This window comes from Electrophorus electricus, chromosome 5 (genome assembly GCF_013358815.1).
Source record: "Electrophorus electricus isolate fEleEle1 chromosome 5, fEleEle1.pri, whole genome shotgun sequence".
Lineage (NCBI taxonomy): Eukaryota > Metazoa > Chordata > Actinopteri > Gymnotiformes > Gymnotidae > Electrophorus > Electrophorus electricus.
Window position 1 is genome coordinate 13,840,902 of NC_049539.1, and position 26,035 is coordinate 13,866,936.

Genomic DNA, 26,035 nt, shown 5'->3' on the forward strand with positions numbered 1-26,035 from the left:
GGCCCGCCCCCTTAACACCTCTCTCCCCAAACCCAACAGGGCGCACTCGCGCACCGCTCCCAAAGTGCCCTAATTCACCCAAATCATGGCATTTTCCCCATATTGGTTATTTTTTCACTTTTAAGAGAGAGGAAAGTGCAAAGTGAGTTAGAGTTCAAGAAAAAATGGTTGTTTCTTTTTTTTAAATTACTAATCCCCAGTTAACCTGTTTAATTGTTCCTTCTTTGTATGGGGTGCAGTACAGCAATTACCATGGAAATGGGGGGTAATTGTTTGTGGCTACACCGCATGACATGCGGCGAGGAGGGGGTGGGAGTGAAGCGAGGGGTTGCTCTGCAGTGCTCCGCCTTCCTCCTGCATGTGCCGGAGCTCGGAGCAGTGTGGCGGCCTTCCATGTCGTCTCGCTCACCGCGCAGAACTGTGGAGGGCCACCTGGGTCACTCGGGCCACGGACCAACCGCAGCGTCCGACACCCTCACAAGTATCGTCTTACCCTCACTGCGGCTAGCAGAACCGCAACGGTAGTCCAGGTTTTTTTTTTGGCTTTGTGCCTTTTTTTTTTAACGAGCAAAGGATGATGGGAGACTGCAGGAGGGTGGCGCCAAACGCTGACATTATATGCAAATGTTGTTTATGAACCGGCGGGCACTGCGGCGCCTGGCGCGGCTGAGCTCGAGGAGCCCACGGCAAGTTCCCATCGGCGTGGCAACGCCGGGGCTCCTAATGAGATCTCCGGGGCCGTAGTTAGCGCGCCACTTTGTTCCACGGTAGTTGGGAAGTTGTGCAGCAACTCTGAGCCTTCCACACATTTCCCAGGAGGCTGGGAGATGAGTGTAGTGGGGTTCAGCAGCGCACACAGACACACAGACACACACACACACACACAAAGGTAAAGAGTGCATGCTATACCAGAGGGGATCATTGTGTGTGTGCGTGCATATTTTATATATATATATATATATATATATATATATATATATATATATAATAAAATAAAATTTGATGGCAAAAGAAAAGTTAAGCAGCTATGAGCACAATGGATATGTATGCCTCTGATTTAAGAACTAGGCAGACACACACACTTGCTACACACACAATGTATACTACAAAATACTACAACGCAGAACTACAAAACTCATAAGAGATGACTAGTACCCCCCCTTGTTCTGCCTGATTCACTGGCTGGAAGTGTATTTTTCACACACACACACACACACCCATCTTGAGGGTTGCAACGCCGTGTCGTTACTGGCCACTTGACGTGTACGTTAAAATCCAGCCCAGCTAGACCCAGGTCCATGGAGGCCCTCTCCCCATGCCCAGTCAGCTTTCCCATCAGCAGGCCGGCTCTACCCTTCAAGCCCAGCACCTGTTCTCACGCCGGCCGTCCCTCACCTCAGCCTCGCCGTGACGGGTCACGGCGTATGAATGGAGAAAAGGAGTCTGTACGGCTCATTAGCTGAGGTTGAAACCCCCCTCCTCGCAACCCCCCACCCCCACCCCCACCCCCTGGGGTTTTTTGTCTCATCCTTCGAATCCGGTGCTAGATCTCTATGTTAAGGAACGAAAAGGCGGGAGATTAGCATCGCGCATACGCCGCTAGTCTCAAATGAAGAGGTTCACACCGAGCAGATAAGAGAGATGCGGGGAGATAGTGGAGACACTGTCGAGACTTTGTGCGGGAGCTAAAAAAAAAAAAAGGGCAAAGAATGTGTGCAAATTGGGACTCACCCACTGCGCTGCCGTGTTATTATCAATTAGCGCTAGGTTTTCACTGACATCTCCGCACAAAAGCCTCCCCCCCTCCCTCCCATAGAAAGAAAGAGGCTATTGTGCGGTGCGTTTATTCGAGCAAGTGCACCAAAGCCGCTCGCACTTTATTCGCGTCGCCAGAATGCGAGCGCTTTAAGGCGGAGACCGCGGCCTGAAGGCCGGCGAGGAATCAACCAAGCGCAAAGCGATTAGGGAGCGCGTTTTTCTCTCCTGGGTCGAGTCGGGTGTCGGAGGTCCGGAGCCCTGCTCCCTCACGAGGCCACTATCCAGCCCGTGCCGAAAACGGGGTTAACGACTCTGGCGATTAGCCGGTGCGGAGTTGGGGACTGATCGTGCGTCACCGTGGTCCGATATGCCGCAGACCGCGATAAGGTTTCGGATACGGAGAGGAGTGTTCCTGTGTGCCAGGACGTTATCGCCATAGCGACTGAAGACAAAACCAGCATCAAGGTGAATGGACCGTGCGTTATTTATTTTTTACTTCCGTGCGCAAATTCGACGCCTCCCGCTGCGATTAGACTGGCTTAGCTCTTGTAAAATTGAGAGTGAAATGTGTATGGGGCGTCCATGTGGGAAACGAGTCTGGCATGGCGGGGGAGAGAGAGAGAGAGAGAGAGAGAGAGAGAGAGAGAGAGAGAGAGAGAGGGAGAGGATGAGATTGCTGGCAGGCGGGGCTGAGGCCATATCAGCCATGCCAGCGCCATGCGGAGAGGCGGGGGAGGAGGGAGCCAGCGAGTGCTGTGTGAGGAGAAAAGATCAAACAACCAGGGCTGCAGATCTCCGCCAATCTGCTCCGCGAAGGCAGCGGAGCCAAGGGGGAGGCGGAGCCAAGGAGAAGGCGGAGCCAAGGAGGAGGCAGAGCGAGCGGCGGCCACGGACGCGTGGCGGGGCGAGGCGAGGAACCAGCCTGGGCGGGGGACGGGACGGGGGCATCGCTAGCATGTGCGCAAACACGCACCCGCGGACACACAGCCCATACAGAGCCCTTCTGCTCCAAACACACACACACACACACACACACACACACACACACACACACACACACACACACACACGTCGGTCCAGCTGTGTGCAGGCTCAGACCCAGCTGCAGCTCACAGACGCTCAAACCACTCCGCGGTTCCATACAGCCCCTTCTCCACCTCCTCTAACATATGCCTGTTCTGCAGAACATTCAATTAAAAAAAAAAAAGTTTTTTTTTTCAAAAATCACCCTGAGTGGAACAGAAGGTGCTTCCTCACAAGGTAGAGGCATTTCCTGAGCCGGCTGCCTTTTTCCCGGAAGGCCCAGCTCTGCGTTCTCACACAGCCGCGGTGGGGCGCGTCAGCGTGGGGCCCAGGTTCACCACGCGGCGACACGCTCCAGGAAGCGCCCACCGCAAAAAACAAAAGAAAGAAGTAACCCACAGCAGACGGCGTACGGACTTGGGAGGGGCCCCTCCATCTCTTCCTCGCGGACAGATGGTGGAACGAGACAATATGCTTTCCAAAAACACACACATAAACCCCCCCCCTTCCACACACCCCCGGCGGCTGTGGTCATGTGCGCCGGGTTTGGAGTGGCAGCCCTAGCGATGCCGGATCTGATGGCACGCGGGAGCCAGGGTTGGGGCCAGGTTTGGCACGGTCAGTATGTGGGTGGGGTTGTGGCCATGGGTGAGGGCACCCAGCAGGTACGAGTGTTTCTTGGGAGCTGGGGCCTGCAACCAAACTTTAGTGGTCTAAGAGAGTGAGAAGGGCAAGGAAAAAGAGATGATGATGATGATGATGGTGATGATGATGATGGTGGTGATGAGGGGCCTGGCCTACTGAAGATATGAGGTCAGAGACAGAGAGGATCTCACCTGCGGTGATACAGGAAACAAGATACAGATTTGAAAGAACAATGCTTCTAATTCTCTCTTAATGTGTTAACATGAGACCCAATACCGTGCAAGACATAAGGCTCTGGAGATTTATAATAAAATAATGCCATTAATACGTAGCCTCCTGTGTGAGCCATCTCAAATCTATATTCAGCACACGTGGTTATCACATGTATTAAAATTAAAATATGTCCTACTGTATTTCCCACAAGAAAGCAAAAGCTTCTTTGTGTCAGAAATTCTATGAATTTCATAAAATAAAGCATATGAACCTGATAAGAAGGAATGTTGTTGTTTTGTTTTTTTTTTAAATAAGGAGTGAGAATTCAAGGCATTTTTAGGGGTTAATTACAGAGCGATGTGCTGTAAAATCAAATCTCCTAGGACTCCCAGGCAGCAGCGAGGACCCAGGTGACTGGAGCCGACACGGCCCCCGGGGTCCCACCGAAAGGGACCATCCTTTGTACCCCCCCCCCCCCCCCGTTCAGGCAATTAAGCCCCACGCGCTGTTTTCCGAGCGGAGCGGTGGAGGGGGGGGTGTGAGGCTGTCACATGAGGAAAAAGTCATTTTGTGGCAGCGAGCTCCTCAGTTCCAGTTCTGCTCCATACCGGGGCAAATTAAAACCTCCCGCTGGCCCGTATGTAAATACGGCCCAGCGGCCGAGATCCGCTTTAATGAGCCGTGATATGAAGGACCGGCGGTAGACTCGCACAGTGCTCACTAGCCACTTGGCCACTCACAGGTGTGACAAACTTTGAAGACGTTGCGGGGGTGGGGTGGTGCTCTGGAATCTTCCAGCAAAGTTTGGGCGCGACACGGAGCAAGCTCGAGGCACTTTGGAAGGAGGATTGTGGGTAGAGGTGGGGGGAGGGGATGAGATGTGTACTTTCTCCTGCTCTCAGACGCTTTTAGAGAAGAAACAGAAAGAATGCACATGATTCAATCCTTAAATAAACTAACTGCTAAAAGCGTGGATTACCAATCGCTAAATCTGCTAAATCATGCAGTGGGCTAAGCTGTGAGGAAACTGAAACTGATGTATTTAATATGACGTCTATCACGGGATGCTGCACCTCCGATTAATCCTCGAGGCGTGCGCCTGACACGCCTGCACTACACGCTGTATCGCAGGAACCGTAATCAAGAATGGGCCAATGAGGTGTGGGGGAGTGGGGGGTGGGTGTGAGGGTTGCAGTTTTGTTCCATAACCTTTAATAAGGGGCAGATGCACATGTTTGCGTGAGGCGGAAGATCACCGTGACACTCGGTGGTGAAGGATGTATCAGCTTCGGCTGGAGCATGGGACGCTGCTGCTGACCCCGTAACGGACACGGTCGCATCGGCTAGGTAGCGGACGTGCAGGAAAGTGGTGTGTTGTGTGTAGAGCTAATTGCGTTAATTAAGATTTCCGTGTTTGCTGTTGAGATTATGGGCTTATTTGTGTTAATGCCAAAAAGGCAAACAAGGTCTATGACTGTCAGTGCTACTGGAATAAAAACATAATCTAGTCAACTGGGGGGGAGATGTATGTGTGTGTGTGTGTGTGGGGGGGGGGGGGGGGGGGGTAAAAATAAATACTTTCCTGAAGTAGTAGTGCATACGAGTATACTAGTAATAGAGTATCTGTGTACTAATGTAGAAGTGTACTAGTGTATTAATGTAATAGTGTAGTAGTACACTAATGTAATAGTGTATTAATGTAGTAGTGTACTAGTATACTAATGTAGTAGTGTACTAGTGTATTAATGTATTAGTGTAGTAGTACACTAATGTAATAGTGTACTAATGTAGTAGTGTACTAGTGTATTAATGTATTAGTGTAGTAGTACACTAATGTAATAGTGTATTAATGTAGTAGTGTACTAGTATACTAGTGTAATAGTGTACTAATGTAGTAGTGTACTAGTATACTAGTGTAATAGTGTACTAATGTAGTAGTGTACTAGTATACTAGTGTAATAGTGTACTAGTATACTAGTGTAATAGTGTACTAATGTAGTAGTGTTCTAGTGTAATAGTGTACTAATGTAGTAGTGTACTAGTATACTATAAGTGTACTAATGTAGCTGTGTACTAGTATACTAGTGTCATAGTGTACTAATGTAGAAGTGTACTAGTGTATTAATGTATTAGTGTAGTAGTACACTAATGTAATAGTGTACTAATGTAGTAGTGTACTAGTATTCTAGTGTAATAGTGTACTAATGTAGTGGCGTACTAGTATACTAGTGTAATAGTGTACTAATGTAGTGGCGTACTAGTATACTAGTGTAATAGTGTACTAATGTAGTGGCGTACTAGTATACTAGTGTAATAGTGTACTAATGTAGTAGTGTACTAGTATTCTAGTGTAATAGCATACTAATGTAGTAGTGTAATAGTGTACTAATGTACTAGTGTATTAGTGTAGTAATGTAGTGTGCCAGCATCTCCGGAATGAAAACAAGGAGAGCAGATATGAAGATTTGGGGATTTTGAGGCCTGAACCAAGCAAAGTCATGTTAAATCCGTTCTCTAAAGTACCAGAGCAACTACAAAGGTGTTCCAGAGAAATGAAATAGTTCTATTGTTGTCTCATCTGACAGCTTTGCGCAGGAACAGCAGGGGTGGGGTGGGGGGTGCGGAGACAGAGAGACAGAAAAATGGTGGAATGTCATGAATTTAAACTGAGCTGCAATTCAGAATCCACCATTTCATACCAAATTCCCAAGGACTCAAAAAAGACAGGGAACAGGAAGGGTGTGTACATCCAAATATGAAGGCATCACACGCTGGTCTAAAGAAAAACGGGTCAATATGTGTTAAGCCACCGTTATATGAAAACAACAGTGGTTCCTTTGAATCAGTCTAATGGTCCGTAAAGTACTAATTCCAGGGCGGAAAATCTTAAAATGCAACCAAACTCCAGTTATAGATCAAGAGTGTGGTAAGGAGCCTTCACGGACCAATGGCTGTGGCTCTCAATGCACTGACAGCCAGCACTGTTCAGTTCTCTTCCTTTCTCTTTATTTCTCCCTACGCACTGCCAGCTAGCACTCAATTTCTCTTCCTTTCTCTTTATTTCTCCCTACGCACTGCCAGCTAGCACTCAATTTCTCTTCCTTTCTCTTTATTTCTCCCTACGCACTGCCAGCTAGCACTCAATTTCTCTTCCTTTCTCTTTATTTCTCCCTACGCACTGCCAGCTAGCACTCAATTTCTCTTCCTTTCTCTTTATTTCTCCCTACGCACTGCCAGCTAGCACTCAATTTCTCTTCCTTTCTCTTTATTTCTCCCTACGCACTGCCAGCTAGCACTCAATTTCTCTTCATTTCTCTTTATTTCTCCCTACACAGTGCCAGCTAGCACTCAATTTCTCTTTATTTCTCTGCATTTCCCTCAATTTCTCTTTGCCACTCTGCATTTCTCTTGATTTCCCCTAAAAGCGCTGATAACTTCATTTCTCTTCGTTGCCTGGTCCATGGAGGCTGTGGAGCACTGATCATGGAAGCCTGCCTTTATTGATTTATTCAGATGTATTTTTTTATTTTTAACACAAGCGGCTGGTTTGTCCTGACAACTTTGCCTGACCTTGCATGAGGTGTGAACACGACAGTAAAATTGATTGAGCTCCTGCTAATAAAAGGGCTCCAGCATTATCTGCATTCTAACTCTAATGAACAGAAGCTGGGGCGGATGAGTGATTCTTTACGAGGAGGCCGAGGGGCCGTTCAAACCCCATAATAATCAGGGTCCTGTATTTCTGTTGATGTGTTGATGAATGACTATTTTAAAAAAACAAACAAAAAAAAACAAACCTGGAATGTCTCATAGCACCAATCACACACGTGCACACACACACACAAACGTGTGTTTGCTAGTACAAGATGCACCCTCCCTCCCTCCCTCCCTCCCTTTCTCTCTCTTTCCCTCTCTCTCGCTCTCTCCCTCTCTCTCTCTACTGTTCTTTCATTAAGTCTTTCTGTGTGGGCATCATCTCACTGACCTGAACCTTCATCTAGGGCAAACGGTTTAGGTGATCAAATTGCCCAGGCCAGATAGAGCTGAACCTTCCTTGAAAGTCACATATAAGCACATGGATGCGCATACCCACACACACTTTTTAAAATGTAATTTTAGGGACAAATTCAGCTGTATACATTCAAGGCTATAGCGTAAACGATCACAGTAGCTCGGCATACTAATCAGATAACATACAATACATGTAAAACTGTATTATAATACTGGGCAACACACAGGAGCCTATCCAAGTACCACAGAGCACATGTCCAGGAAAGGCTGGCAGTGATCTGGTTAACCTCGACAGTCTGAGGTGAGGTGCTGGACACTCCGATCCAGCCCGCCTTGATAAATTGTGGGGGAGGGGGGGTGCATCTCAGTTATCTCTCATAATTAGGAGCCCGTGAAGTCAACACTGCCCCCCTCGGTAAGATAACTGTGGTCCATCCTTCCTAATTTTGCTAAGGAGGGAAAAATCCTGCATTTGTCCCCAACGTCTTATTAATTCTCGCAAATCCTTGATTATTTTCCAATCTTTCACTCTGATAGGATGCCTCAGTTTCCCCCCCCCCTCTCTCTGGCTGGCCTGTCTGCCTTCTCAATCGCCTGTTTTGTTTCTCCTTTTAATGAACAGTTGGATTCTTTTATTTCCCTACAAGGGCTGGATTTGCCTTATCAACCCCGCTCCCTTTGAGGGTTGCCAACTGGTTTTATCCGTGGATGTATCACTTCTTCGTCTCTCTTTCCCCCTCTCCCTCTCTCTCAATCACTCTCTTCCCCTCTACATCTCTCTCTCCCTCTCTCCGTATGGAAGAAAGGGAGCCTCTTCGTCAACGAACCTCTCTGGTGCGGGAGAGATTAAAAACCTCGGCATCACCTAGCTTCCAGCTCTGCTCCCGACCAGCACGCGTAAAACTCAATTAAACGCGTCCCCGCTGAATTCCACATTACAGAATGTTAAACGGGAATTCTTCGAGCGTGATGACAAAGCCGCCGACGTCAGCCGTGCCGATTCTCGCGCCCTCTGGAGCCTCCGCGGGGCTCGGGCCTCTTCCTACACAGCCACAAACAAAGCTGGCGATCCGCTGAGGGAGAGGACAAAACTTCCGGTTCTCCGTCTGTAGAGCAGGGGCAAAGTGCGGGAAAGGGAGGTCGGATCAGATCCGTCCGTGGCCGCCGTGTGAAATCCCAGCTTTTAATGGCTAATGAGGGCTAACTGGAGGCCGCTGGCCCCTTTGACAATTAAAGGTAAATATAATCATATGGTCTCCCGTGCTGAGAAATTGTGTCCACGGTGGGATTACGCCTTAATAAGGTGAGACGGTTCCCACGGTTACGTGTCTGGCTGTGAAGCTACTCAAACAGGCTTTAATGGCATTTTGCTGGCAGCAGTATACTGCTGGCTTGAGGATGGTCACATGACCGGTCACATGGCTTGCCCTGACAGACAAAAAAACAAAAAAAAACAAAAAAAAAACCCTACATGTTGACTTAGCAACTAGAAAAAAACCCATCCTACTTTCCCAGTCTATTATGTTCATTGCTTCCTACTTACTACCATGAAATAATATTCATTTTTTATAAACTTATCCATGTTTTAATGGATATTTCCACTTAAAGCATTTCCCCTTTATGTTGACATAGCATAAAATCAAGATAAGATGATGAAAAACAGGCCAATCTGATGACACTGAAAAATATCATAATTACAGTTTTATAATAATGGATGAAGTGTTATCTAATCCAGGCCTAAGCGCTCTGCCAACACACAGATAAGAGCCTCGCACTTTAAACATCTCAATCTTTAAAAATTAAGGCAGGACCAATTATTTTGGGATCAAAAGAGGGAGCCAACCACACCGAATTCAGCTGCAGCCTTTAAACTGCATGGAGGATCTGGCCCCCCACTTCAGTATGTCATTCTTATCAGGGAGGGTGTGTGTGTGTGTGTGTGTGTGTGTGTGTGTGTGTGTGTGTGTGTGTGTGTGTGTGTGTGTGAGAGAGAGAGAGAGAGAGAGAGCATGTATTTCCTCCTTTCCTGCCCTGGAATGCAGGAGAAGCACCCACACACCCTCAGACACACACACACCCACACACACATCCACACCAAGACACACAAACACACACACACACACACACAGTGTGGTTTACTCCCAGGTTGGGTGCAGGCCCAGCCGCCCTCCTTCATGTCTAGAGTGGTTCCTGCGTGGCCCAGCAATGGCCATTCAGATCTGCGCATGCGGAGATACTTGGGATGAAGGTCAGAGCATGCACACATGCGCGCGCATGCGCGTGCGCACACACACTAAAAAACACCTCACTCCAGGAGTTTTTAGGACTCATGTTAAGCATTTAACTATCAAGGACATGGTTTCACAAACATCCAGGTGGCTCTCAACTTTGCACCCTCCATGGGTCAACTCCGCATCCTCAACTCCACACCCTCCGTGGGTCAACTCCGCATCCTCCATGGGTCAACTCCGCACCCTCAACTCCGCACCCTCCATGGATCAACTCCGCATCCTCAACTCCGCACCCTCCATGGATCAACTCCGCATCCTCAACTCCGCACCCTCCGTGGGTCAACTCCGCATCCTCCATGGGTCAACTCCGCACCCTCAACTCCGCACCCTCCGTGGATCAACTCCGCACCCTCCATGGATCAACTCCGCATCCTCAACTCCGCACCCTCCGTGGGTCAACTCCGCATCCTCCATGGGTCAACTCCGCATCCTCCATGGGTCAACTCCGCACCCTCAACTCCGCTGCTTTGCGAAGCCTGTGAACGATTCGGTGGGACAGGGCTGTGTGCGGCTGGAGCCCACAGAGCCTCCCACCGAAGCAGAGCCTCTCTGAGCCTGTAACTCCGTCTATGCTCATGGCTCCGTGCTCTCCCTGTTTAAAAGTACTGCTCTGTCATTCGCCTTTGTCAGAGAGGAATTACGGCACATTTTGGAACACATTAATGAAGTTAATGTTGCGTCCCCCCCCCCCCCCCCCACTGCTGTGAATAGGCTTGGGTTGGTGTGTAAAAGATTTTCACCAACACACTACTCACCCACACACACACCCACACAAACGGTCTACTGTCGCCTGACAGCTCAGGCTTGCTGAGGGAACTGTATTTATGTAAAATGAAAACACACACACGTATACAATGCTTATAGCCCTTTAAGTCCTTAATGACTCACCCATGCCTATAACAGCATGTCTGAAAAGCCCCCCGCCTCTGAGACCTCGCGCTTCCGAGGAGATGATAGATGCTTCACTTTTCTACTTCCGTGAAAAAAAGAAGAAGAGAAAAAACAAAACAAAACAGAAATCTCACAGTGCACGTCGGGGTGCACTTGCCTAATTCACAACAAGAAATATTACCTGTACCGTGCAGCGAAAACGAGCATCTCTGTTCGGCGGGGGCCGATAGCATCCGTCCGCCCGGCCCGAAAAACCAACAGCAAAAGGATGGGGGAAAAAACAAAACTCTCTGACCTTTCACCTGACACAGGAAGTACAACTGATAAGTCCCTACCAGTTTGGTTTCTTTGTTTTTTCTCCACATGTGACTTTTCCTGGCTCTCCCTCTTCTCTGGCCCGAGTTTCACCTTGCTGAGCGATTGCCCTTCCGTTAAAGACGGGAGCGGCTGCCAGCCTCCTTTCTGCTTCTCCCGATTTGTCAGTCACGAAAGGGGAGCGGGCCGGATGATAAATCTTATTTTGCCAGCTAAGGGCTTCTATCTCACCGAGCGGAGAAACATCCGGAGCCAAAAACACTTGCTGTGTGCGCTCGGGAGCTCCGGATTTAAGCCTTGTCCGCTCTGATCAAACCAGGATTTATAGAAGCATCATAACTCCCGACAACATCCAGCAGCTTATTAATTTTATATATTTCTGTCTGTTCCCTGATATTCCTGGCCTTGACAGTCACTCAAGATAAGCCAAAAGCCCTCTGACAGGATAGAGTGCGTATATATTTTTCACTGCACGAGCTCCCTCTCTGTGAATAGGTCTGAGCTGAAACCTTGAGAGAGCGTTCCTGGAGTTTGATTTGTCGGGCCCCTTTTCCCTTTTTTTGTCTTCTCTGGCAGGTCTGTAGAGCTTTGCGGCCTTTAAATCAAGCCAGAGTGGTGGAGACCCTCACGGTGACTGACACACACACACACACACGTGCGCACGCGCACGCCCAACATATACCCCCACTCCACACACATGGACACAAAACATCCAGAATCACTACTAGTTGCCAGATACTAGTCAGAGATTAAAATGCTATTTATTGGGACACCCTCTTATATGAAAGGGGAAAGATGCTCTTGGAAGTTTGATTTCCTCCATGCTGGGATTTAGGGACCACCGCTCGGAAAACCTCTCCGACACATGTCCTGAACACCTCTCCGGTCCTGAACACGCCTTGAACACCTCTCCGGTCCTGAACACACGTCCTGAACACCTCTCTAGGTCTGTTCTGAGCACTGCCCTTAACACAGTTCAAGCTTAACTTCTTTCTCCTGAAAAGCTGGAAAGATCCCCTTTAAAGACAGAGGGAGAGCATACTGAACGAATGTCTTACAGGGTGCTGGGGGGGGGGGGGGGGGGGGGGGGGGGGCGCAAGTTCGAGACCACCACTCCAACAGCAGGCTGCTCCAGCACATCTGAAAGCCACCTCCAGGTCCTCTGTCTTCTTGACATGAAATTCAGTATTTACCGAATTTCCTTTACAATATCTGAGCCATCCTGACATCTACTAAGGGTATTCTTGTCAAGTGTGTCATGTCTTGTTGTGAACCAAAAGAGGTTTGATTCCCCCAAACAGAAGAATCAGAAAAATTATTTCTTCACTTCAAGAATGCCCAAAAGGTCGTGTCGTCATTTGGCCTTTTGGTGAGACTGTGTTCCAATGTTCGCCTCATTGATGACTCGTGAGTTCATCTGTCATAAATTTTCATGAGCCTCAATAAACCAGGATGACCTCGGCCATGTAAAGTTTATGACCGCATTATGGCCACTTTATGATAGCACCCCTAGAGACCGTCCAGATGGCAGTACCCACCGTCTGGTGGAAACGTGACTCCCCCCCCCCCTTACACACGTGTGTGTGTGTGTGTGTGTGTGTGTGTGTGTGTGTGTGTGTGTGTGTGTGTGTGTGCTGGGGCATGGAGGGGTGTCCTCATCTGAGTGATCAGCTGATAAAGAGCAAGCCTGTAATTTTTTTCTTGTGGGGGGGACAGTGGGAACAGGATTAAGGGTGAGGGAGATTATAGCACCACTGACTTCACACAGCAAACACAGCATTAGCAGCGCCCCCTGCAGGTCTAGCAGGTCAGGGCCACAATCATAGGGCTCTCGGGGTGACCCCGGGTGACGGGGTGGTCCCACGCTGCAACATAACTACACCATTTGCACAGAGGGTTGTGGCGAGCACTGCAATGCACAAACAGCAGGGCAAAGATAGGGAACGTACACACACACACACACACACACACACACACGTGCCTCCGTGAGGACGTGACAAACGGCCTCCACACGGATGGCTCACTGGCAGAATGTAGAGGAAGCAACATGACCCTATAACATACCCCCTCTATACACACACACACACACACACACACACACACACACACACACACACACAAGGATGGATGGTGCTGTCTAGCCAAGCAGACACACACTGTCATCCAGTCTCCTGTACCTACAGCAGGTCTGTACACCAAGCAGCAGCCAAGTCCTGTCAGCAAGTGCCCACACCTCCACAGAGAGGTCACTAGTGTCTCTCTCTCGCTCTCTCTCTCTGTCACACACACACACACACACACACTATTATCAGCATTATGGCCACTTAAATCAGCAGAGGCACAATATCATTCTCAACCACACTCAGAGATGCCATGACTATACAAATCCAATCATATCCTTTAATTTTAAATAATTTACTTTTTAAAAAATATTTCAAGTTTTTTTTTCTTTCTTACAATTTTTTTGTTTACAAAAAACAACTGCTTACATTGGCTATATGGTTGAAAACATAATATGCTTATGGAGGTCAGAACAGGACCGTGCCTTCAGAAAATTGTGATTATGTTGTTTACAAACAAGTTACAGCTTATTCACACAAATGACTTGAATCAATCTAATATTCGCTCAGAACAATGGCTCTCTGATCTGTAGATGAATTCAAGCCTTTCCTTCACATTTGTAGAAAATAAAAGCAAATCCTTAGCGATAACTATCGCAAATCTTTCTTCTTCTTCTTTGTTTTTAGATTTAAAGCGAATTCTAACACAGCTTGGGTCTCTATAATAGTCACTTCCTTCAGCCAAGGTGCTTGGACAGCTCCGCGGACAACCGGATGCCCACACGCCGCTGACCGCGTCCTCCCGGACAAGACCGAAACCTCAGAACCGCACGACCCCTCAATTACACCGAGCCAAAATGCCCGGAAACATCCGAGCGGCGTTAAAACGGCATATAATCACATTAGTCTTCGGCGAGTTGTTGTTTATTATTAACGCTCGGAAGCGGGCACCGGGTAAAGGGAGCGGAGACCCACGAGGAATCTGCACGGCGGAAAGATCCTAAATCCACTTATCCTGATCTCCAAACATGCAGCGAGATAACCGCTGTAATGCACTTTCCAGCCGCGCCGGAGGGGCTGGAGAGGGGGCTGGGCCCGGGGCAGGATTTCCGCGTTCCGATGCTCCCCTCCGTCCTTTACAGCGCGCGGCTGAACGGGGAGGCATTACAGAGCACAAGCAAGATGTCGCGCGCTGCACACAAAGCGGAATTAGAATGTAAAGATTAGAACGCTTAAAAAAAACAAAACAAAAAAAACCCCAACAAAAAACAAAAACAGGAGCCCAGATGTCTTGTATTTAAAGCCCTTTGCTATATTAATTTGTCCTAATGTAATATTAAATCTAACTCTGACAAACCCCGAACAGCGCGAGGAAGGTTTAATGTTAGAATACAGTGTGCTGATTTGCCTAACTGTTAGAAGATAAGAGTACCTTTGTGTATTTTGTGTATGTGATTGTATATATGTGCATGTCATGTGCACACACACACACACACACACACACACACACACACACATATATATTACACACACACACACACATATATGTGTGTGTGTGTACACACGTATGTATATTGTGTGTATTTGTGTATGCGTCTGTGTCCTGCTTGTGTGTTACACATGTATGTTGTGTGCATGCAGTGTTTGTGCGTCTACACCTGTAATGTGTATGAGGGTGTGTGTGTGTACTGTGTGTGTTTTATTATGTTTATTATGAGTGTGTATGCTGTGTGCATCTGTTTGTGTTTGTGTGTATGTGTGTGTGTGTGTGTTGTCTATGTGCATGATGTGTGTTTGTATTTGTATGCATGTGTCTGTGTGTGCTATGTATGTGTTACGTGTTTGTGTGTGTGTGCGCGCATGTGTGTGTTTGTATGTGCATGATGTGTGTATGTGCATGTGTGTGTATGGGAGTTGTCTATGTGCATGATGTGTGTTTGTATTTGTATGCATCTGTCTGTGTGTGCTGTGTATGTGTTACGTGTTTGTGTGTGTGCTGTGCGCGCATGTGTGTGTTTGTATGTGAATGATGTGTGTATGTGCATGTGTGTGCGCATGTGTGTGTATGGGAGTTGTCTATGTGCATGATGTGTGTTTGTATTTGTATGCATGTGTCTGTGTGTGCTGTGTATGTGTTACGTGTTTGTGTGTGTGTGCTGTGCGCGCATGTGTGTCTTTGTATGTGCATGATGTGTGTATGTGCATGTGTGCGCATGTGTGTGTATGGGAGTTGTCTATGTGCATGATGTGTGTGCTGTGTATGTGTTACATGTTTGTGTGTGCTATGTGCGCATGTGTGTTTGTATGTGCATGATGTGTGTGCGCGCAGGTGTGTGTGCATGCGTGTGTGTGTGTGTACACGTATGTATATTGTGTGTGTGTGTATGCGTCTGTGTGCTGCTTTTGTGTTACACGTGTAGGTTGTATGCATGTGTGTGTGTGCATGTGTATGTTGCGTGTATGTGTTTGTGTGTGTGTGTGTACATATGTATATTGCGTGTATATTTGTGTCTGGGACTGTGTGCTGCTTGTGTGTTACACTTGTATGTTGTGTGCATGTGTGTGTATGTTGCATGCATGTGCTGTTTGTGTGTGTATGTTGTGTGCATGCAGTGTGTGTGTCTATACCTGTAATGTGTATGTGGGTGTGTATGTGCTGTGTGTGTGTTATGTTTATTATGAGTGTGTATGCTGTGTGCATCTGTTGTTTGTGTGTGTGTGTGTGAGTTGTCTATGTGCATGATGTGTGTTTGTATTTGTATGATGCATGTGTCTGTGTGTGCTGTGTATGTGTTGCATGTCTCTGTGTGTGTGCTGTGCGCGCGTGTGTTTGTATGTGCATGATGTGTGTGTGCACACGTGTGTATGTGTGTGTGTGTGTGTGTGTGTGTGTTCAGATGAAAGCCGAGACCAAGGCAGTGCTTAAACGTCCTCGCTCCCATGTTGACAGCGAGCTCAATCTGCCTTCTGTGAATCGATACGCAGGCATTTCTCACCATCGATTATATAATTATGCCGGGTTAAGTCATCACACCCACATACACCATTTAACGACACACACACACACACACACAGACGGAGCTGCGGCACTCCAGGTTGCAGGTACTTCACAGAGCTGATTAGGATGCCGTTCGGGTGCAGTACATCACTCTTATTAGCCCCTCTGCCACACAATGGGATCATAATTAATGTGAGCAGCAGGACCCAGCCCAGGCCAGACACAGGGCGAAGCACAGCGTGTGTACGCTTCATAGCCACTGCAAACACACACACACACACACACACACACACACACACACACACACACCTCGCCTCTTCACTCCGCTTTCACTGGTCTTCTCTCTCCCTCTCTGCTTCACTATCTCTCTCTCTTTCATTCTTTCTGTCTCTTTCTCTCTCAAATAAACCTCCACAGCACTGATGTAAGTGCCTACAAAATTAACGCCCGGCATTTAACTTACAGGGGGAAAAAAAGTCATCAGTCAAAATACACAATGTGGTGCTATTTATTGATACTCCCAAGTGGATCATTTATTTTGGGTGAATTTTGTGGATTTATACTTACACATCGGTGGATGCCTCCTAAAGTAGTGTCTGTTTGTGATCAGTGGGGGGATGAGTGATGTGGTGAATGGGAGGAAGTAAGAGAGACTGGAGTGAGTGTGTGTGTGTGTGTGTGTGTGTGTGTGCGCGTGTGTGTGTGTCCATGATTTTCCCTCCATGCATGCAGGTTGGTTCGAGGTTTGCATTTTCTCAGCTACTTACATTTTCCGGCCTAATATACCTCACCACACTTTTACACACACTTTACACAGATATACTTTCACACAGCTACACACACTTGTACACAGCCGCACACGTTCTAAGCTTCACAAATTCCAAGCAAAATGGCACACTGGTTTCAGCATCAGTACCACTCCTCCAGTTACATCAAAACACCACTTGCCAAAACATAGCACACATCCTCCTTTTTGCTACAAATTTGCTACAAGCAGACAAACTGACAAAACAATTCTTCGTGTTCTGCTGAACTTGCGATCTCCACTCATACCTGAATAAATGTGAAATTTCATTCAAAGATTAATTTTCTGAAATGTACTTTGACATAAAAGGGAAAAGCAGAATTAAAAAAAAATGACATTCTTGGGAAGAAAATGATCGTCCTGTCCAAACAAAGTTAGAGAAAGGCGCTGCGCACCGACAATGACACGCTTCATCTCCGTGGGCGTGTAGAATCATCGACGTGTACTCGCTACCGTCCCTGAGATCCTGTTCTTACTGGCAGACGAACCGGCTGCCTCAACGTATTCCCTGCTTGCAGATTACTTAGCGGGATTAGATGGCAGAAAGTGTTTGCGTTTCGGGGGAAAATTGCGTTCTTGCTCCGTCACGCTTTACTCCCGATCAGCTCTTTTGACGGACTGGCGGATCTTTTTCCTGCCTTTGGACTGGGAGGAACTACGACAGAGAGGTCACCGGTCTGAAATGTGGGTCTTTTTTATTTTGCTGTGCACATCCACTCAGGATGCAGACGTGCCTAAATGTCGCGTCGAGTCCGGCGTCGGGCCAACTGAAGGCATGCGCACTAGATTTTTCTTGAGCGACTTCTCGAGTGTGTTCTGACGAGCTGTGAGAGCAGCTAACGGCGCCGAGGAGTGTGTGTTTTTAAAACAGGACTCGTCAAACACCGGAGATACTGTCACGAGTGTTATGCTTCCAGCTCGGGGGGTGGGGTGGGGTGGGGTGGGGTGGTGGGAGGTGTTTTGCAAACAGCGTTTTGGGAGTTTGTGATTAGAGAGAGCGAAAAAGGCTGGGGGGTGGTTTGGACGAGCGGTTCCTGGAGAAAGGCAAGGGTGCAGCCAAGCGCCCGGATCCGTGTGAAAACACTGAGCGACGGCGCGCAAGCAATCAGGAACACTTAGAACTCCCGTTCACCTTCGGGGTACAGGGATCTTCTATGTGGATTTTCTCTTTTGAACAGAAACTCTTGCTCTGCCTACACAGTTGCTTCTGAAACACCTCAGCTAAGAAACAGCGTCTCGAAACCCCCCCCCCCCCCGGCGCCCTCGTTTAGTCAGTCTCTCTCTCTCTCTCCACACACGACCCTGACCGCGCACACTTATCGCCTGGCTCAGTGCAATCAATTATTGTTGCGGCGGAATCATTAATAATTTCCTAATGAAAACGATTCTGTTGATCTCCGTTGTGTTTTAATTAAACGTAATTACGGCGCTGCTCGGCACTGCGGCAGGGACCCCTTCAGGGTGCCGCGAAGTTTTAATACACTGATAATGAATTTTTTACATTGTGTTGGGTCGTTCGGTTATTATGCGCTCGCGCTATTTCCCTGTGTTCGCAGATACGAGATAAAAAAAAGTAAAAAAAAAAAAAAAAAAAAAAAAAGAAGAAGCAAGAAAAGAAAAAAGAAATCCCGAGCAGCTCTCCGTGCTTCGTTGCCGTGGCGCTCAAAGGGGAGGTTCAGACGGAAAAAAAAAACAATTATGGCTCACCGGCTGTTTTGAAACCGCGGCCTCTAGCTTTTGCCGAAGCCGTCCCAGAGGCAGGCGGCCCGGGCGGAGGCTCGGTGTGCCGCTCGCCGCCTGGCTGAGTCGTTTCGTCCGGTACGTGCCTGTCGTGCGGGAACGGAGGCAGACGCTTTGCTGTGAGGTGCTGATTTGTTTAAAAAAAAAAAAAAAAAAGGCAGGATGGGAACGGTTTGGTACCTCGTGGCAGGGGAAGTCGGGGCGACAGAGAGGGAGGGACTGGAGGAACGAGAGGGGGTGAAAAAAATCCCTCGCTGGGAACAAAACGAGAGAGAGAGAGAGAGAGAGTGAGAGTGTGTGTGTGTGTGTGTATCTGGGGTAGAGGGCTCCGAGACCACTGTGCATGAGGGCTGAGTGAATTAGTCTGATCCAACAGTGCGCAGTCTTATGTAAAACACCCTCGTTACACTGGTCAATTTGCACTGGCACAAAGGCAAGCACTCAACCCCCCCCACCCCCAACCCTCCAAACCCAGCCCATCAAGAGTCCTCCGGCTGGCTGTAGCTGAGCGGATTTGGCCTAAGAGACTTAACACTCAAAATTTAGGTGACCTTTGCAGAATAATAACACCATTGTGAGATATTCATTGTCCCATGTCCGAGCTCAGGAGCGCTGTGATATCAGGTGATGGCAGTGGAAAAGACTAATTGTGAGATTTGTTCAATGAATAGATCACTTCTTTCCCCTTTGGAAACACTTTTGGAGGCACAAAATGTAGTAATATTGTTCTGACGTGTGTAGAATATTGCATAATCCATCTGATTATTTTGGTGATGTGATTATTTTGTACTTGGTAAGAATGCAACAAAAAAAGTCCAAAAAGTTTAATGCATAACATACAAAGGATGCTAAGCTTAATCCTATTTTTTCATAAAAATGTCTTAGTTCTAAATGTTTAGTGAACAGTATTTTCAGTTCCCTTCACTTGAGCCAGTAGAGCCAACACTGCTACCACTGCCCATGCAGCATCACACTACCATCTGAGCGCTAGCTCAACCCTATTTGCTTTTATTCATTTTTAGCCGAGTTAGCAAGTTTGGCTTTACAGGTTTAATGGGAGTGGAGCGGTATGGGAAGGGGCGGAGCTTGTTGGAGGGGAGGAGCTAGAAGAAGCTACTGTTGTTTATACATAGTGAGTGGCTAGGGGGAGGGGCTTAGCGCAGGCTGGCTGGAGCCCGGGGGAGGGGCGGGCAGTAAATACGGTCATGCGAACTGCAGCATGCATGGGCAAATAAACGCACGCACGCGCGCGCACACACACACACACACACACACACACAATCTCTCTCTCTCTCTCTCTCTCCTTCTCTCTCTCACAAACACACACTCTGTTTTACCCTCAGAAACACAAGCACCCCCGCACACACTGTATTCACACACGCCACAACAGATAAAAAGAAATGCTTGAATGGACAGCACAAGGCAAAAGTAACTGCTCCTCCACGCAAGTGTCAGTCTGAACGTACGAGACTCCGCAACCAAAGATCCATCATCAGCCTGTGTGACATGAGTTCTATTTTACAGTACGACAACCAAACCTGGAAATGTAATCTGGCCCGATAACTCTACTAACTTGGCTCGCCTGCTTGCTGTAGTTATTAGCCAGTGTTCTATATATAGGACCGAGCCTGTCCTAGCTGCTCAGCGCCTTACAAAGAGGACTCGCACTCGACCAGCAGGCTTCTATATAATGAATTAACAACCACATGGCATGCTGGGATACATTCATTTCCAGTGCATCCAAACATTTTTCATACAAGCCCCTCTCCTTGCCGAGCACGTGGGGCCTGGGAAAGGTGTTGCCAAATGCAGGTTTGATACACGCTTGTGAACGTGTGAGGCGTAGAAGATTTGACTACGGGCTGATGCAAGTGCTAGCAACAGAAGTGTCGCGTCTGTACGCACGGTGGGCATCGCGCTCCCCCAGTGCACTCGGGGCACTGGGGATTGTCTCGGGAAAGCCGGTGGAAGGGGAGAAGCGCCGTGGACCTCCGGCCCACGTTTTCCACCCTCCCTCCACCCGGCAGCAATGACACAGTGGCGGCCCCGTGGCCTTAATGAGCTCCGTTAATGACTGGCGAAGACTAAATCCAGGAGTGGATTTAGAATCAGTGTGCCGAGTTTAATACCTGTGGACCTGTTTAGGCAAGCTGAGAACGCAACACGCACACGGGGGAACGCACAGGGACCCACCACCACAGCCCTGGCGCTCCTCTATTAGTGTTCCTTGCTTCCGTTTCTTTCGCTCCGTTATTTATTTATTTATTTTCATATATTTCAGTCCTCTGCCGAAAAGACCGGGTGACTTTAAAGCACAGTGTAATCTTCTCCAACAGCTTATCAAAAACTTTAATGATTTCATTGATAAAAGAGCAGAAAGTTAAGTAGCCGGTTAAGAGGATAACTCCCTCCAGTGCCGGCTAGTGATTAGCAGTCGGGAAGCTGAAAATCCCGGCCGGCAGATCCGGATCCTGCCTCTTCTTGCCGAACGGAAGGAACTCCGTTCTGGAGGCGAGGTGCAAACGTGGAGTAGTCGGTTTGGAGGCTGATGAACGCGTCCCGCCGAGACCCCTCCTCCACCTCCCCCTGTCCCCTCCCCTATTTATTCATTTATTTCCCCACCCGGATGTCTTGTAAAGGAGCATACCCATCAGGAGGGAATTACCAGCCGGAGCGTCGTGTATTCTTAAAAAAGCGAGGCCTTGAAATTTGTGGTGTCAGCGTGCCACGATCTGTAACCGCGGCGCGAGCGCGCCAGCCGCCTACATCCGGGATGAGATAAATGCGTGTTGGCGGCGGGTCACGGATATCATCCTCGATGCTTTGTTGCGTCCTGACAGCGCGGTTGGGTCACGCCGCCTCACTATGAAGATGTTCGTGGAGGATAACGCGCGAGGCGACTCGACAGGGCGGAAAACGACAGGCGTTCCTCGCTTGGGACGCAACTTACTTACTTAATGACTGACTTGCTGGCTTTGGCGTTTATTTATCTCAATTTGCGTTCTTCTTGCATGGCGGCTGCGTGGCTCCGGGAAGGACCGTCCCGGTCCTGCCTTCGCCTGGCCTGCGACTGTCCCGGGCTGCAGAAGCGGGGCTCCTCTCCAAAGCTACATGCCAGCACTGGGAGCAGGAGAGATAAAGCCAGCCACTTACCTTTGCTGTACACCACACAGTTGTTTTTGTTGTCTTCTGCTCCCTGCCAAGTGACATCCAGAAGCCACCTGGGGCCTGAGCTCAGAACTACTGGCACTGGAGCCTTGGTCTTCTGCAGGAGGAGAGATAACACACACACACATGGCATTAACTTATTTTGGCGGTGATTAAGGAGCACATTAATAAGTGCGAGATACGCTCAACTGCCATGAAGCTATAAACATGAACCCTTTTTGTAATGCCGGCTAAGGGTGGGATCTCGTGTGCCTATGGCAGGAAGGGGAAGGGGGCGGGGCCTGGGGTGGGGGGGTGGTCAGGGGATCGAGGGCGAGGGTTAGAGAGTTGTTAGGGCTTGGTGCAAACCACCCCCCTCAATCCCCCACCCCCAACCACACTGTCCTCACACAAGAGTCCAGAGCAGGGAATTGTGGGAATTTTTCCCCCTCAGAAAACCGGTATCAGATCGCCCCGATTAGCTGCTGATCCAGGGTGCTTGGGAAAATTACGAAAAGAATGCAGATGGCTTTGGGCGAGGCGAGGAGCCGCGGGCTGCCCGCTGAACTTTGGGCACATTGTCCCGTGCTTATCCCGCCTCATCTCGCCATTTCCTGCAAAAAGCGGAGGAGCCAGGGAGGAATGTAAAGAATCGTATCCGTTTCAAAGGCCGGCAGAGGTTACGTTTCATAATGCGCTGGCAAATTATTCCGAATGGGTAACGTCATTTTTCTTCCTCGGGAGCCGGGTCAGAACCCGGAGCTTTGAGTTATTTCTCTAAATCAAAAGGGAAGATACCGGGCCAAGCCTCTCCAAACGGGCCGCTGCACAGGGAGGGGCCCAACCCCCACCTGGGATTCATTCTCCATCTGATTACTCAGTTTGTTGTTTGTTTGTTTTTTTTGTTGGGGGGGGATTATTTGACCCCCCCCCCCCCCCACATACATAAAGGGCAGTGAGAGCTTCGAGTGCATCCTCTGTTCGGGAGGGGTGCGAGTTGGTCAGCTGTTACGGCAGCCTATTACCAGCAGGCAAAATGTCAGACTTTCTAGGCCATTACTTGTGAAGCCTGGGGCTCTGCTTCATTAGAGAGCCACAGGAACGCTTTAGCTAAGAGGAACCGGCTCGGCGCGCTGCCTCCTCTCCCTCGCCAGCGGGGGCGCGTTCTCACGTGAAACCAGGGCCGCCTGGGCGCGCCGCCGCGATCGTGTTGCGGGAGTGGCGTGTGTGCCCCCCACCACCCCGGACTCAAAACAACGTGTTGCATGCGGGCATTACGCAATCCTGCCAGGGATCCGGGCCGTGAACGTCGTCAGCGACGGGGCTCTGAACTGGGCGTCGGCCGGTGCCCGCTGACCCTCGCTGCACCCCTCCCCCACCCACATGTGCGTGCGTCTCCCCGCTGACAGCGAGACCGCGGCGGTGGTCATTCATGTTGGCTCTCGTTTCACCAGCTCAAATTAGCCGGACAATAACGTCTTACATGCAGGCAAACCTGCAGATCCCGGGACCTGTCACAGGAGCAAAGGACACGGCCTGATTGTTGCCACGGTTACTATCTAAAATGAGAATCGGATTAACCCTTTCTCTTATCCTCTCCATCCAGAGCCGATCTCTTGTTCTAAGGCCTGAGGTTTTTTTCCTCCCTCTCTCTCTCTCTCTCTCTCTCTCTCTCCTATATTCAAGTTAAAAAGATGCAGATGTTGCTGACTGGTGTGCGACCATTTTGATTCTGATATAATTACTGGCGTAAATCAAACATTTGTTTCACTAATATCAATGGCAAGATTTAAAATGATAAAATGGAGCTTAATTAATTGAACTGAAATCCTGTTAAATAGATATCAAATATCTTCTTCTGTGCTTCACTACATTAGTATTTTCACAGATGCAGTGGTAATAACGAGATGTAAGAATATGTACATGTACATATATTACATGTTAACATAATAATAACTACTACTGATGTAATGACATATTAATATATCAGGTTGATAAACCAAGGGCTAAAAATGATAAATGTACAATTAAAGTGATAAAAGACAAAAAGTCAAAACACATACTTGGGGGGGGGGGGGGGGGGGGGGGGGGGGGGGGGATTAATCTACCTGACATTTGTTATATACAAGTTGCTTAAGGCAAGAAAGGGTACAGTTTAGCTTCCAGTTTGCAGCAAATATAACAGAGGATTAGGTGGTTACAAATATCTGAATCACGTTTGGTGGTTGCTGACAAGTTGTTAAACAGTGACGGGGTAACAGTGCAGGTTTAATAGTAAGCTGCCCTCTCAGCAGTGTGTGTGTGTGTGTGTGTGTGTGTGTGTCCATGCGGGTCTGCATGTGCGTGCGTGTCTGTCTCTGTGTGTGTGTGTGCGCGTGTGTGTCTGTCTGTCTCTCTCTCTCTCTCTGTGTCTGTCTGTGTGTGTGTGTGTGTGTGTGTGTGTGTGTGCGCGCGCGCGTCTGTCTCTCTCTCTCTCTGTGTGCGTCTCTGTGTGTGTGAGTGAGTGTGTGTGTGTGTGTGAGTGAGTGAGTGAGTGAGTGAGTGAGTGAGTGAGTGTGTGTGTGCGCGCCTGTCTCTCTCTCTCTCTGTGTCTGTGCGTCTCTGTGTGTGTGTGTGTGTGTGCGCGCGCGCGTGTGCGAGTGAGTGAGTGAGTGTGTGTGTGTGTGAGTGAGTGAGTGTGTGAGTGAGTGTGTGTGAGTGTGTGTGTGTGTGTGTGTGTGTTGGTGGCGGGCCTCCAGGCGTCCTCTCCCCTCCTCTCCGTGTCCACGCGGCTCTCGTTTTTCATCCGAGCTCGGCTGCCTCTCTCCGTGTAAGAGATACAGTGGGCCAAACGGGGCAGTCCGCGGCCCAGTCATTACAAACTGATGCTCCAAATTCGCTATAAAATGAAAATCAATATTTCCGCGAGTTGCTGCAACATAAAAGATAACCTTCATTGATTTTCCCTGACTCGGGCTCGTGCGATAAAATCTAATATAAATTTTCAGCCGCTTGGATTTGGATCAGAACAGGAGAAGCAGGGCTGCCGATAAGTTTCCCTCACACATCTGTTAGAGGTGATTTTTTGTTCCTTCTGCCCTTCTCTGAGCCACGGCTGTACTATTTATAATTGCCCCGATGCGAGCGGAAAGCTTCTATCAGGAATCTGCTCTAATTTTTTATTTATTTTTTATAACTGAGAAGCTAAAGCCAGTTCCGGATAATTTGGAAATTTCAGGGGGAATTGTGATGCCGCTGATGTCGGCGGTGGCGAGGCTGGCGCAGAAAGACGAGCTAACCTGTAATAGCTTGTGCGCCCGACTCTGATTAAATGATGAAAGACCCTGCCTTCGCTGCAATAAATTAACCAATCGCACAAATCCCAAATCACGGCTAATCCCGCCTTGATACCATGATCCTCTGATCAGCTGAAGGAGGTGAGAGGAGACAGAGTTGCTGGTGGCAGCCGCGACCCTCCCTGACTCCTAGCTCCCGGTGTAAACAGCCAGCTAATGATAGCACTCCTGACCGCCTTCGTGACACCCCAGGAGCCTTTTAAACCCCAGTCTTTGCTTTTTCGAGCTGCCAGAAACAGGAGTTAATTTGTTTTTTCCCCCCATATTCCTCTTTTTCCTTTCCAAACATTGAACTTCCCCCCCCCCCCCCACTTGCTATTATCTCTGACTGTTAGGCGTTGCATTAACCTTGTTTTGTTTGCTTACCCCTAGAACATACAGTCATTTAGAAACGATGGAGGATGAACTATGAAATCCTGCTGTTTCTTCCTTGGGCCAAGCGTGGGTTGAGGGATTCCCCCCCCCCCCCCCAAAAAAAAAGCCAAAAAAACCCCCAAAAAACAAAAAAACAAAAAAAATTAAAAAATAATAAAATCAAACAAACAACCCCCCCCCCCCCAAAAAAAAATTTTAGTAATGCAAATTCAGCACCACGAGCAATGCTTTTGGTAAAGGCAGCATATCCACGGTAAGACTCCCTGAAGAAACATTTTAGAAATTTGGGTTGGACCAAGATGGTGATGGTGGGGCAATTTATTCAGCACTGGAACATACCATTGGCATTTGGTACCTTGCACGCACAGACTACTCTAAGACTTTATTCAGTATTGTTTTCCAGGAACATGTATTGTTAATAAGCATGC

At 48.4% G+C, this 26,035-nt stretch overlaps 1 protein-coding gene across 2 annotated transcripts in view; it reads right to left on the reverse strand.

Moving 5' to 3' along the window:
- Positions 1–26,035, reverse strand: part of zfpm2a (zinc finger protein, FOG family member 2a) — a 109,183-nt gene that overhangs the window by 17,576 nt on the left and 65,572 nt on the right. For both annotated transcript variants that reach the window (XM_027009470.2, XM_027009469.2), the window contains one exon: positions 21,904–22,015. In XM_027009470.2, the coding sequence (XP_026865271.2) occupies positions 21,904–22,015 (112 nt within the window). The remainder of the gene's footprint in view (positions 1–21,903; positions 22,016–26,035) is intronic.